The sequence below is a fragment of the Periplaneta americana genome, chromosome 2, assembly GCF_040183065.1.
Source record: "Periplaneta americana isolate PAMFEO1 chromosome 2, P.americana_PAMFEO1_priV1, whole genome shotgun sequence".
Classification (NCBI taxonomy): domain Eukaryota; kingdom Metazoa; phylum Arthropoda; class Insecta; order Blattodea; family Blattidae; genus Periplaneta; species Periplaneta americana.
Window position 1 is genome coordinate 112803809 of NC_091118.1, and position 14646 is coordinate 112818454.

Consider the following 14646-nt stretch of genomic DNA (forward strand, 5'->3'; position numbering starts at 1 on the left):
AGTACAGCTGTGTATTGGATATTAAGAACTACAAAACTTAAGAATGCTTGATGACATTATTACCATTAAAAATGAAATATTATTATAGTTAATGCAACACATAATGCTATACTGATATATGAAAGTGAAACCATTTGGGGCTTTATGTAAGTAGACACAGAGAAAGAATATTTTATATTAGATCTTCATTTCTATAATTTACTATAGGCTATAGGCCTATATAAACTTATGTTACTGAAAACTATAAAACTTACGTAAGGTAACAATATTGTTATTAAAAATGAAATACTTTTACAATTATTAATCAAGTGGTGTGGGTCCTTTTTACATATGTAATGGCAGTGTGATATAGATATTTATATGTCTGATTCTCTAACTTTCCTTGGTAGTAATTGAGTCATGCTTCCTATTTTAGCTGCGTCTTTAAACTACATCAAAATTAATTTCATATTCCTTTGGTTTAATTGATTAGATTTGTGATCGGTGCCAAGCATATTTTGTTGTAGGGAAAATAGCATGCCATTTCACTTCTTGCTACCGTGATGAGTAAGTTTATTTCCTGCAACCAGCAACAAATGAAACACTGAAGCTGCTAACGATTTACGATGGACAATTTTATTTTGGGCGCATATAAGATTCTACAACTCTGACATATCATTCGCCTCATTTTCCACATCTCAGCAATAAATTCCTCACAACAGTCTATATTACAGAAACTATACGAAATAACATTCATTGTTACACAAATTAATCCAGCAGTATTTGATAGATCAGAAGAAGCGCAAAAAATTACAATTCATAAGAAAAGACCAAAAGGTATTACTTATTGATAAAATAAGAGGCCTACAAGATTTTGTAGTCTCTTGATCATCTCAGCAAGATCTCTTAGTGGGAAAAAGTGATTCTGCCCTCTACATTTCAGGGTAGTTCACGAAACATGCAGCAGCTATACCAAGATGCTAAGTCTTTTGTTCAAAGCATGACAAACCTTACATTTTCTTAACTTTCACATACAATCCGCAATGACACAAAATAGCTACTGCATTACTCCCACATGAAAAACCCACTGATCATCCTGACATTGTTACTAGCGATTTCGCATTGAAACTCAAGAACTGAAGACGGATAGGTTGAAGGAAAAGTATTTGGCAAAAAAAAAAAACATTCAGAGGGAGTATGTTTCACTATTATGGAAGGAAATAACTATCAAAATGTCTGGTATTCTCCATTGAAAACAATCTGAACAATTTTTATTTGAACTTTTTATGGACTTAGTTTGCAGCAATTGCTGCACAAGCCACTAGTTTAGTTGTATTTTGTTAGTCTTCATAGTAGTTTAGTTTTTCTAATGTGTCCTATGTACGATTATACAGTAGAATCCCTCTTATCCAGCACCAAAGGGACCAGGCCAGTTCCATATACGAGATTTTGTCAGATAATTGAATAAATATCGGTATATACAAAAAAAAAAAAAGTTCATATTTCGTGGTGCCAAATGTTGAAACTGCAGCCATGTGAAGCTTATTTCTCTATCATTTGCTCATAACTGAATAAACATAAAAACTGTGTGGATTTTCATTATTAAAACACATCACACAACACAAATAATGCACTAATTTTAGGTTTGAATATTCACTGAAAATTGAAGTTTGTGTGAACTTCACAAACTTCCTAATGTGGCAACACTCACAGCCCGGACATCATTAAATAAACATAAAAGCTGTGTGGATTTTCTTTATTAAAACACATCACACAACACATAATACACTAATTTTAGGTTCGAATATTTACTGAAAACGAAAGTTCGTGCGAACTTCCTAATGTGGCAACACTAATGGCCTGAACATAATTAAGCAAACATAAAACTGTGTGGATTTTCTTTATTAAAACACATCACACAATACAAATAATATACTAATTTTAGGTTCGAACATTCACTGAAAATGAAAGTTCGTTCAAACTTCCTAATGTGGCAGAACTGACGACCCAGACTGTGGCAATGTGACAGATTTAAACATTTTTTTGTTTGACCCAGCCAAAAGTGTCATTGTTTTGGTATTTGCGGTTATTTGGGTGCCAGGTACGAGGGATTTTACTGTATTGTATGTTTAATGGCCTAATAAATTGAATTGAATTGAAAAACAAACATTATAGAGTATAACTTATAAGTTACATAATTTTTGTTAAAGAATCAAAGTGCTGAGAGCTTGTGGGCGAATTTGTACTGAAGCTTGTGTGTGTATGTGTGCCTGTGTGCATTCGCACTTGAGAAAACTGTCACATTTTCATAAGCAGTAGGCCTATGTTCTACTTAAATATACTAATAAATATTAGTGAAATGAGACTTACAGGAGAGCAGAACTTCATGCATTTTGTTATGTTTAGGTTATGGACTGTTTGATAGACTTGGTAATATTTGTTAACTGTTCTGTGAATGTCAGATAGCACTCTCAGTGAAGAAGGCTACTGAGGACTACGCTCCAATGCCAGAAGGAATGGAAGCTCACTGGGAAGTGGTGGAAAGGATCTTGTTCCTCTATGCCAAACTGAATCCTGGGCAAGGATATGTTCAGGGAATGAATGAAATCATTGGACCCATCTATTATACCTTCGCCTGTGATCCTGACCTGGACTGGAGAGGTGAGTAAATGTGATAAGGACCTTACTATTGCTATTCCTTCTCCTCCTCTTGCTGTATCAGCCACCACGAACTTAATTCTCATCATCATCCATTACCAACTTTCTCTCTTTCTATTTGTTCTTTCTCCCTTTTTCCGTTTCTTTTTATTTTTATTTTCATGATGATCATCTTCCTTTTCTCCTCCTTTATTCTCCGAATAAAAGGTACAATGTAGTTGCATAATTGTTGAGTGTTCCTATAGGGATGAATTGATTTGTTTCATTTGCTTCTCAAATTAGTATAGCTATGCTTTTGCTACTTAGGCTGTAGTAACTATGCCATTGTGTGTCTTTAGGAGTGGAGGTGGAGAGAGAGAGACAAGATGGTGACTACATTGATTTTATGAAATTTAGTTTGTGTGTTTACCTAGAACAAGGTCTTTACATTTTTGTAGACAGTTCGTATCTGCTACTGTATCTGTTTCTTTGCATATTGTACACGTATTTGTATCTAAGCAATTTTTTTGGCGTAGATATTCAATATATTCTCTCAAACTGCTCAACCCTCAACTTTCTTAAGGCAAGACCAATAGGATTACCAGCCGTTTTAAGACACAAAACATTTTGGCCTCTCCTGAGGAAATATATAACGTACATCAAGAAATTGGCACTCTGTGTGAAGTCAGTTACACATAGCAGGAAGTAAGAGGAATTGATTCACTATCTGGAGTTAGTACCACAAGGAAAAAGTAAGATATTTCTTAGGAATATGGTTATAGTAACAACTATCATGGCTGACACGAAGTCTAAACTAGTCAACTAGGTAATTTACAACTTAGTTTTCATTTTAACACATGAAAGTTGTTATTAAAATCGAATTCCTAAGTGATACAAAGTGTTAAAAGTGTATAATCAAGATGTCTTCCTTGACCTGTTCATGCCCTTAAATGCTCCGTATTCTTTTATATTTTAATGATCCCTTCTTAGTTATAATTTTTTTTCCATTTTCAAAATATTGTTTTATTACGTTGATTTACTTCTTCTTCTTCTTCATCTTCTTCTTCTTCTTCTTCTTCTTCTTAAGTAAAACTAGGAGTCATCTTTGGCGTCTTTATGTCTTCTTGCTCTTACCTTCAGCTATATAAATATTATATTATGTATATAAATATTGTTAAATATTGATGCAATTAAACAATTCAACCAATTTTATTTAAAGCAGTATTTTATTAATAAGTATATAGATTCACTTACATAATGTAGGTTGACTGGACTGTGCGTGACCAACATGAAGGCCATGCAATGTTTGTCCCACATGCTCAGCAGTCAATTTCAGTTACCATTAGAAAATTTTCTTGCTTATCGTCTTTTTACCTTTCTGCAATCACTCTTTTTCAGATAAGTCTCTACCGTGAAAATCCTTTGCTCTAATGTAAATTTCTGTGGTACCATGTGAGAAAGCTAATGGAAACACTTTACTAACACAATCAGAAGAATAACACGCAATCTAACCTCAACAGAACCACTCCTAAATGTAACACAGTCAGAAGAATAACACACAATTTAATGTCAACACAGCCACTCTTAAATCAGAGAGCCTGAACTGGACTGTCAAGCAAGTGGGAGATGTTTTGCCGTGTGTTTCATGGCCTTGGTGTCAGTTGCGTGCCACCTACATTATATAAATGAATACTCTGTATTTTTAACTACTAGCTTCGTCCAGTAAATATTCTAAAATTTACGTCGACCTTAGTCAGATTGATTGATTAGGAAATATTTAATATGAACCATATCTACCCAAAATGAAGAGAAAGACAATATTAGGACAATATTTTCGATATCACAAGTGCTTAAATTGCATGATTTTGTTGCAGAGCATGCAGAGGCAGATTGCTTCTTCTGTTTCACGAATCTGATGGGTGAGATACGAGACTTCTTTATCAAGTCTTTGGATGAGGCAGAGTGTGGCATAAATGGCATGATGTCTAGGCTGGGTGAACAGCTCAAGAACAGCGACCCTCCAGTGTGGACTAGATTACTGCAGCAAGAACTCTGCCCTCAATACTACAGCTTCAGGTGTGTGTGCATGCATGCCGTGTGTGTGTGTGTGTGTGTGTGTGTCTATATATATATATATATATATATATATATATATATAACTACTTAAGAATTATATGAAGAATATACTCTTTAACACTGCATAGGTAAGAGCTAAAATACTAGAAAAGTAAAACACAATCGAAATTTTTTTTTTTTTTTTCAAGAAGAGACCACATATCATTAATGCACATCAAGCTGTGGGGGAAGAATTACCCTTAAATACATACCGGTAGTCATTTGGTATATAATAAGACACACTAATTTTCATTTCTTACAAAAAGACTCCACATAGAAACAAATGCATGTGTCTGAAGCCCTTCCTATTGGTTGAAGAATTTCTTTATAGTGCCTGGAATGTGACCTTAATTAGTTCCGTGTCTGGCAGCACATCTATGATATTTTTTCGAAGTCTGAATGGAAAATTTTCTGATTTCTAAATATGGGAAGGAAATACGATATTTGAAGCAGTTAGAAAACTGATTAAGGCTGTCCAGAAAGAACGTGATTTGTAGATGGTGTCAATAACAGACAGTTAGACGTGATGATAACATAACAAGGAGATTGTGTAATTTATCTCTGGTTGCATCAATGCTCAGTGAGTTTCTATTACTATTTGCTCCTCATGCTGCATTACAATACAATGTCGATGCTGTGCTGTATTAAATTGCTTGAAGTTAACATCTTGCAACTTATGTACAGCTATATATAATGGCTGACCTAGTTTCTAGTAATTCAGAGCTTAAATATCATAAGGGGAAACCTTTCAGAAACATTCTGTTATCTGATTTGGATGCTTCATAATGTAAGTAAATTCTTGTAAAAATCTTGCATACATTCGATGCTTTATATCAGGTTGCTAGATTAAAATAATTATTTGCTATGTCACGTCATCTGTCATTGTTTCACACATGTTGATGCATACCTCATTTTTTGAACATAGGATCAATCAGCAGATAGGACGTGGAAGGATTTTGCATTATGTTTGTTGATATGAGTCTTTTTGTATAGGATGAGGATTAGCATGCATGTGTGTATGCAGTCATGTTTCATATTTATTGGATTGATAATTTTTTATGGTAACTATCGATTTTACATTGCAACAGCATTCAGACATTGTGTTTCAGCGTGATGAGATTAGTATGATTCAGAAAATGAGGAGTGTAAGATTAGGGAATCTATGGTCGGAATTTCCTAGAAATCACTCTTCTATAACCTTGGCCCTCTTTTTTTTGTTGCGAATGACCTATTCTCCTGCAAACTCCTGTCTATGGAGACTAATGTCTTCCTATTAGGATGTCACTACTGAGAAATTTGTCAGTTCAACTGTACGGGCTCTAATATTTGGTGTTATTTGTTTGCAAAAAGTGTGGTTCCCCATATCAGTTTAACGTGGACAGTGACAGTGAGAGGGACTTTTCTACATACACAAAAATACTCACTGACTGTCGCACATATCTTCGTGAGGGCTATGTAGAAACCACACTTGGTTTAATTTTGGTGATGCTGAAGTGTGTGATTGCCTGTCTGTGTAAAAAAAAAAAAGTTTAAGTACTATTTTAAATATCGATGGGCCAGTTCAAATGGAAACAACTCAACATTTAAAATTGTGAGGACACTGCATTCTAGACCTTCATATTGCTGTGAGAAAACCAAAATTTACAGTAATATAAAATATCATTAACAGAATTTGGAGTAATTTTAGTGATCTTGGATTTTTCACAGCACCATGAAACTTTAAATTGAAAGTTTCTCAAAACTCTGAATTTTGAATTGTTTTGCTTTTGAACTAGCCCATCGATACAACACAATACATTTAATTGACAACTTATTTCACGAAATACTCACCGAATTGACAACTTATTTCGCGAAATACGCACCAAAATAGTAGCAGGTTTAACAACGAAATCACTCATTTTATTTTACCAAAAAATACAGTCCCTACTCCTCCTTGATTCACACACTACAGTATTTGATAATGGTAGAAACCACGCCGAAACTAGTCACAAAGGTATAATACCTGTTAAACTTCAATAGTTAACACAATGCATTATTAAATGTTGTTAATTTAACAAGTTTATCATTAGAGATATCCTTCTGCTGCAACACATCTCTGATATCTTTTAAGGATTTAAGAATTTTAATGGCTTCATTTGCTGTGGTTTTAGAGACACCAGTTTCTTGTGCGAGACGACAGATTTTTGTGAGGTGTATTCCAATCTTTCCTATGTTTCATCCAGCTTTTCCTCATTAAATGCACGCTATGGTCTTTTTGATGCTTTTATTTAATACTTATCCCGTTTCTCTAAATTTTTTAACAGGGTTGTGTATGGTGTTGCTATGTGGAATGGTAACATTAGGAAATTTTTTTGCTAATCAAATTTTTATCTTTTCGCAATCACTCTTTCGTGAAAACCCTTTGCTCTAATGCAAATTTCTGTGGTGCCATGTGAGCAAGTTAATCTAAACACTTCACTGACACAATCAGAAGAATTATACACTATCTAACGTGAACACAATCACTCTTAAATCTAAACATTTCACTAACACAATCAGAAGAATAACACGCACTCTAATTTCAACACACCCACTCCTAAATCTAAATGCTTCTCTGATGTCAACACAACCGCTCCTGAATCTAAACACTTCACGCAGTCTAACATCAACACAACTACTCCTAAATATGAACACTTCACTAACACAGTCAGAAGAATAACATGCAATCTTAACATCAACACAATCACTCCTACTGAGAGACAGAACTGGACTGCTGAGCATGCGGAAGATGGTTTGCCATGTGTCGTATGGCCTTTGTGCCGGTTGTGTGCTGACCTGTCGACCTACATTATGTAAGCGAATGCTTTATATTATAGATCTTATTCCTCTTATACACTATGTATACTTCTTAATTTCACATTTTCTGTAATACAGTATGTGTTTGTCATATTCATATTTTTTGGTAATGAATTGTTTATGTTCTGTGCCATTATTATTGTTCTCTTCATATTTACATAAATTCCTGGGACTGGCAAATTGCCTCTTACATCAAAGTCACTACTTAATAATATAAAAATTTTTATTATTATCATTATTATTATTATTATTATTATTATTATTATTATTATTATTATTATTATTATTATTATTATTATTATTATTTGCAGAGCAACCAAAAATTTTTTCTCTTTCTTGTCTTCTGGATTATACACACGAATTATGGTTAAATGACCTGTATAATCTTATGGTAATTATATTTTTAAACACACACAGAGATATATATATATATATATATATATATATATATATATATATATAAATTATTCATTTTCATCTGTTCTTGATTGATATTGCAACTCTATTCCTTGCTTTTATTTTCTGTTGTTCTCCACTAGATATCATTGTTTAATCACTCAAACCTTTTGTCTCTTTAAACTTTTTCTTAGTTGGTTTATAATTACAATGTGTAGTTGTTCTTCCTTTAAAACTTTTTCTAGTTCATTTCATATTATATGATTTAAATCTCTAATAATCCGAATTGCTGCATTTAGTCTTTCAGAAATACTTATTAGTTTATCCTTACACGCCTTGCTTGTCTTCTATAAATCAGTCTGGCTGTCTATCCTAAAGTACAATATATGAGTATATAGTTGGATACACTGGATGAGTTACCAGCTCTTCACAGAAGGTGATGTGACAGGACTGCTGTGTCTTGGCTTTTGCTAGCCATATGTGTATTACCCCTGCATGAACTGCTGCTCCTTCCATTCATTCTTGGTCATTATCCTGGATAAGGTCTCTCCCTGTTTCAAAAAGAGGATGTCCCAGTATTCAAGCTTCCAGGAACCAGGCTCCTTGTTTGTACATGTGTTCTTAATGTTCTGTATCCATTCAGACCACCCCACTATATCTGATAGCATACCCCATTTGCCACCTGGGGATGCGCCTCAAGGGGTTCTTCTTTTTCTTTTTTTATTAAAGACAAAGACAATTACTGAAGCACGAACGTCCCATTGTGTATTCCATAGGCTAGCAATCAGAAGTGGGTGAGTGGCTTCACGATGCTGCTGGATTTCATATTCTTAATTTTCATGGGAGACAAGTGTTTTCCAAGGTACCAATGCCTTATATGGCTTAAACCTAAACATTCGAGTAGAATATGAGGTGATGACTCAACATCCATCCCACACCTGACAGAGGTTACGAGATCCCCTATGCAATCACAGACTTAAAGGTGTAATTATTACTCTAAGCTAGCATCACCAACTATGGGTACATTAGCTCATGATTAACTACTACCCATATAATTTTGATCATTCTGTTAATTTGAGATGCACTGTATAATCTATTTTAAGAGTTTGTATATTCGATTTTAATGTAATGAATATTGTTCTCGATATTGACAGGTGGCTGACACTTCTTTTGTCTCAAGAATTTCCATTGCCTGATGTTCTTCGCATCTGGGATTCTTTATTTGCCGACGAAAATCGATTTGATTTTCTCATCTATATATGTTGCTCCATGATCATGTAAGTGTCACACATGTAATAACGTCTAGGCTATTTAAGTAGCTATTAAAATGTGTTGTTTAAATTAGCCTATCAGGTCTCAGTTTTTGTCAGTACATAATAGTTTATAAGGATATTACATCAATCCTTTGTACAGCACAGTCTTTATAATACTCTTATTAATTTAATGAAATAAACTTCGCTCTATGCACATACACTTTCACACACTCACACATCATTAGACATATTTACACAATCTATATCCACAGTGCTTATTACATAATAGTATTAATAATACAAACATATGCAATAAAGGAATACAATCAGAAACACAAGAAGGAAATTAATAAACACTCTTTTACACTTTTCTTTTGCATGAATAAACTATTGTAAATCGTATGTCTGTCAATTTGAAATCAAGAAATATTTTCTATTGAAAATTCTTTGAAGCTCAGTAACCAAAATAACTATGTGGTTGTTTTCCGAGACTTATGACATGAGGTCATTTCATTTGCAGAAGCTGTTCAATGTTTGGAACAAATGAATTAACCATGTTCAATCTCAAAATATAATTTAGGTTTTAGTCTGACATACAGCTTCTCAGGTGGGTGCACCTTCCAAGTTCCTCATCCTACTACATCAACCACTGCACTGATAGTGAGTGACGTACAGTATGCATACATCACAGAGCTCGGAAGAATTGCTCTTTTAAATAAACAGAGCTCATTTCTCAGAATCACGTAATGTGCCCAGCCCTGTTTTAGACAAAAATATCAACTTTCATTTTTCTTTTGGAGTGATATAAAACTGTGATATGAAACTGATAGTCCTTTATCACACATAGCTGGTGGTGTATAAAAGATTTTGCGATATTCGGCCATTTAATATCACAGGCAAAATTGCCAAAAAACTGTCTTTGTATTGTTCGACTACAGTATCTATTTTGAGGTGCAGATGGTTCTGCTACTCATACTCTGTGGTAACCTGTAGTTTCTGAAAGATGATTATTATGAAAATTAAGTATGGTTTAATGGTATTCAGTATTTTGAAAGTATATGGATTTTGGACCATGATCAAGATGTAGAAACATTCAACATTTCAGAGTTTCGTGTTGGCTTCATAATCAGAGAAGAGAGAAAGAAAGGAGAACCTAATCCTGGAGACTAGCTTTTTGTAATGAATCCAACAGCTAGGTTTCTCTTTCTGTTAGCCTTCCCTTGTGATGGAGCCTACATGAAGATTTGAAGTGTTGGCTATTTCTACATTTACGACATGAAATTAAAAAAAAAAAAAGTCTTAAACTTCGCACCATGTCCCGAACATTTCCCAGCAACACTTCAGTGTTGTAATTGCAATAAGCAATCATGACCTCACAGATCTTTGTAGATATAGTGAAATCAATTCACAATAAGGAGGGACACTAGGAATAAATGAATTCTGCCTGCATCTCTCTGGCTCACTTTTTTCTTTAAGTACCTAGTTCACACTGCATTGTTGGAATTCTGCTCCATGATAGTGACAACATCTAAGTATCTTGCACCCAGAAAAGCAAAGCAGCAATAGGCCTGATATAGACAAGACGTATGGAAACATCTTGTATGTCTCCTTGTTAAACCACCACAATATCCTAACCATTCTATGCTTTTTAGAAGAATGATATCACTCACGCTGTCCTGCATGTGCTCAAGTATCACTGGGCAGGGGCATTTGAGCAGCATTCTCTTTATGGCAACAGTGTATATTTTTTGCTTTCCTGTGTACTTGTTTACACTCTAATGTGGAACTCTGCTACAATTTCCTGATTATAAATTATTTCTTTGCAGATTGCTTAGGAATCAGTTGCTGAGTGGCGATTTCCCAGCCAATGTCAAACTTCTACAGGTTAGTTGAGTACTTCTGTTTTGGTATCATTCAGAAGTAAGAGTAAAACTTTTTTTATACATTTCACGCTTGCACATTTTTTTAAGTCCCGGCAAAATTCTTATGCTTTCCATGTTCATTTATTTCAGTTATACTTTTTTCCGTTTGTACGTAATTTACACGTACACAATCATATTGTCCATCGCAGTGGAGTAATAGCATATCTGACCGTGAAACGAGCAGGCCCGGATTCAAATCCTGGTTGGGGCAAGTTATCTGGTTGAGGTTTTTTTCGGGATTTCCCCTCAACCCATTAAGAGCAGATGCTGGGTAACTTTCGGCACTGGACCCTGGACACATTTCGCTAGCATTATCACTTTCATCTCACTCGGATATTAGATAACCATAGCAGTTGATAAAGCATCGTAAAATAACCAGTTAATAAAAAAAAAGATTTTAATTTAAACCACAGGGGATACCAAATATCGTTTATACATTCTAAATCAATTTTGTTTGAAATTAATTTTGCTGTGAAAATGTTGTTGTTGTTGTCTAGTGCCATGCATCTGGCAATGAAGCCATTAGCAGTCGTGCTTTCCAATACTTTTGAACTGTAGTTTCTTCTGATCTTAATGCTTCACAGGTCTTCAAGTGATCTTCATTCATTTCTGCTGGATCGTTACACAGGACACATATTGGTGAAGCTGAGATACCTATTCTGTAGAGATGACTTGCTAGACTGTCATGATTTGTCAATAGTCTGAAGGCTGCAACTGCTGTTTTCCTTGGTCTCGGGGGGGGATTAATCTGGGTTGGAAAGCCACAACATACATGCTGTGAAAATGTAAAAAGGCGAAAATAAGTATGTTTTCATTGTTAAGATGCAGCCCACTTTGAAATTCGTGGAAATTTGAAGCTGTCTATCCTTGTCTCCATCAGTCTTGTGTCCTTTAATGACTTTGTTACTGCTTTAGAATATTGAAACATTCTGTAACATGCGATGATGTAACTGAACAAATTATGGGACAATTATCAAAATTTGAGGGCTTGGTTTATTCATTAGGAGCAGGCAGTGCAAAATAACTGTTTTTTTTTTTTTTTTTTTTTTTTTTGTGTAAAATAATCATTAAATGAAGATCACACTGGAAGAACAAGTTAAGTCAGTGTCGTAAAATTTTCTGAATTGGAGTTTGAAATATAATATATCAACCAGTTTTGGTTCTAAGTTGGTGAGATTTCCTAAAAATAATCTTACATTCTTCAAGAATATGTGTTATAAATTTGAGTACCAGTATCCAGGACAACAGGGTGTGAAGAGGGCATTTCACTGATATGAAGGATATGGGATAGGAAATGCTACTCAACATATAGTTAAAGAAATATTTAGGAAAATGCATGCAGGACAAGGTGGTAAGTTATTATAATTCCCAAATAACTCTTCAAACAGCATAGTGATCTACATTTTTGATGATCATCCCATACTTACTTACAAATGGCTTTTAAGGAACCTGGAGTTTCATTGCTACTCTCACATAAGCCCGCCATCGGTCCTTATCCAGACCAAGATTAATCCAGTCTCTTATCATCATATCTCACTTCCCTCAAAACCATTTTAATATTATTCTCCCATCTACATCTCTGCCTCTCCAAAGATCTTTTCCCCCTCAGGTCTTCCAACTAACACTCTCTATGCATTTTTAGATTCACCCATACATGCTACATGCCTTGTCCATCTCAAACGTAAGGATATAATTTTCCTAATTACGTCAGGTGAAAAATACAATACTTACAGTTCTGTGTTGTGTAACTTTCTCCATTCCTGTGCACTTTATTCTCGAACACCCTAAACTTCTGTACCTCTCTCAAAGTGAGAGTCCAAGTTTCACAACCATATAGAACAACCGGTAATATAACTGTTTTATAAATTCTTTCAGCTTTTTTGGGAGCAGACTGGATGATAAAAGCTCCTCAACCGAATAATAACAGGCATTTCCCATATTTATTCTGCTTTTAATTTCCTCTCAAGTGTCATTTATATTTGTTGCTGTTGCTCCAAGATATTTGAATTCACGATCATCCTTATTACCTTTATTTATGTGCTTTATATTGGGGACATCTAAATAAATTAAAATATAACAATGCCAGTTATAGTATATATAAATTAGAAGTTATTGGGAGGAACTCACACTCCCATTCCTTTGCTTTCTCACATTCTTACAGTCACACACTTATCCCCTCTCTCACACTCACATTCAATCACACACACACATTCTCTGTCTCTGTCTTTCTCACATAGACAGTTACAAATACATGGATATATTGAGTCTTCGTTCCTTTTAGAGACTAATAAAATCTAATCAAATTATGAAATCAGCTTTTTTTGTTATTACAGAATTTCCCGTCCACAGACATCCAAGTGGTGCTCTCTAAAGCTGCAGATTTGGCTGGTCTTGGATAAGTATAAGTAATTATTTATTTTCTACTCACATTCACATATGAAAAAACAAATCTGAGGTGAAGGTGTAAGGATAAGTGTTTGTAAAAACACATTTATTAGTGCTTAGTATTGTATGGAGTTGCTTTTCCCAAACTGTAGGCCTCAAGCTGATATTTTGATGGTTTGCGATTTTCTTAAAATGTGAAATTAAAAGATTACATTTGAAAATAGAAAATCGTAAAAAGAGTGGGATAATGAAAAAAAAAAGCTAAAAATAAATTAAAGGGGGGGGGAAGGTGTATAATATTTAATTCTGTAATGGTTAAGGGACATTAACATTAAATAATCAATTTGTCTATCTAATTCGTCATTTTAGTCCTGGCTGTCATGTATTTGCCAGACTCGAATGTACTGTGTAGAGTTGGTCAACATATTAAGTGGTCCCTATCCATATTTTCCTGGAGATCATAGAGGTGTGCATATAATTTATTAAAAAAAAATCGTCTGCCCAGGCATTCTGGGTTGCCAAGAATACAGAATAATATGCATATAACAATAATAAACGATTACAGTAAGTAGATGAGTCAAATTTACGTGAACATAGAACATGAATTTTAGAAATAATATAAATTAATGATATACACACACACATATATATTACAATTACACACCAACGAAAAAAATGAGGAGGGGGGGGGGAACTATAATATTTGATATAAGGGGGGAAACTATAATATTTGATATAAATGGTTTTTCAGGATTGCCACACACCTTTTAATGGTTGAAGTGATTATTTTAGGAATGATGTCATCAGTAAGGGAAGTGGGAAAAAACCAGAGGTGGTTTGGTGGTTTGCTACCCCAAGACTTTCCTCTGGCATACCTTGATTTAAAAAAAAAGGCATACCCCCTCCCTTACAACATTGACATAAATGATGTATAAAATAAATTGTTTCGTGCAGTCAGTAACGCAAATCTTTGAAGCTTATGCAACATATTAAATTTCTTAATAAAATAATTTCAAGTTATTTCAGTTATTTACTAGATCATATTTTTACAATGTCCTTTGAGACATTATCATTTTAAATAATGTTAAAGCTTCAAAGTGCCTTACTTAATTATTAATAAAAAG

General features: G+C 34.2%; 1 protein-coding gene across 2 annotated transcripts in view; it reads left to right on the plus strand.

The window, feature by feature from the left end:
• Nucleotides 1–14646, plus strand: part of LOC138694518 (TBC1 domain family member 13) — a 65290-nt gene that overhangs the window by 28069 nt on the left and 22575 nt on the right. For both annotated transcript variants that reach the window (XM_069818316.1, XM_069818317.1), the window contains exons 6-10: nt 2442–2640; nt 4491–4692; nt 9117–9239; nt 11042–11099; nt 13471–13542. In XM_069818316.1, the coding sequence (XP_069674417.1) occupies nt 2442–2640; nt 4491–4692; nt 9117–9239; nt 11042–11099; nt 13471–13536 (648 nt within the window). In that variant the 3' untranslated portion in view covers nt 13537–13542. The remainder of the gene's footprint in view (nt 1–2441; nt 2641–4490; nt 4693–9116; nt 9240–11041; nt 11100–13470; nt 13543–14646) is intronic.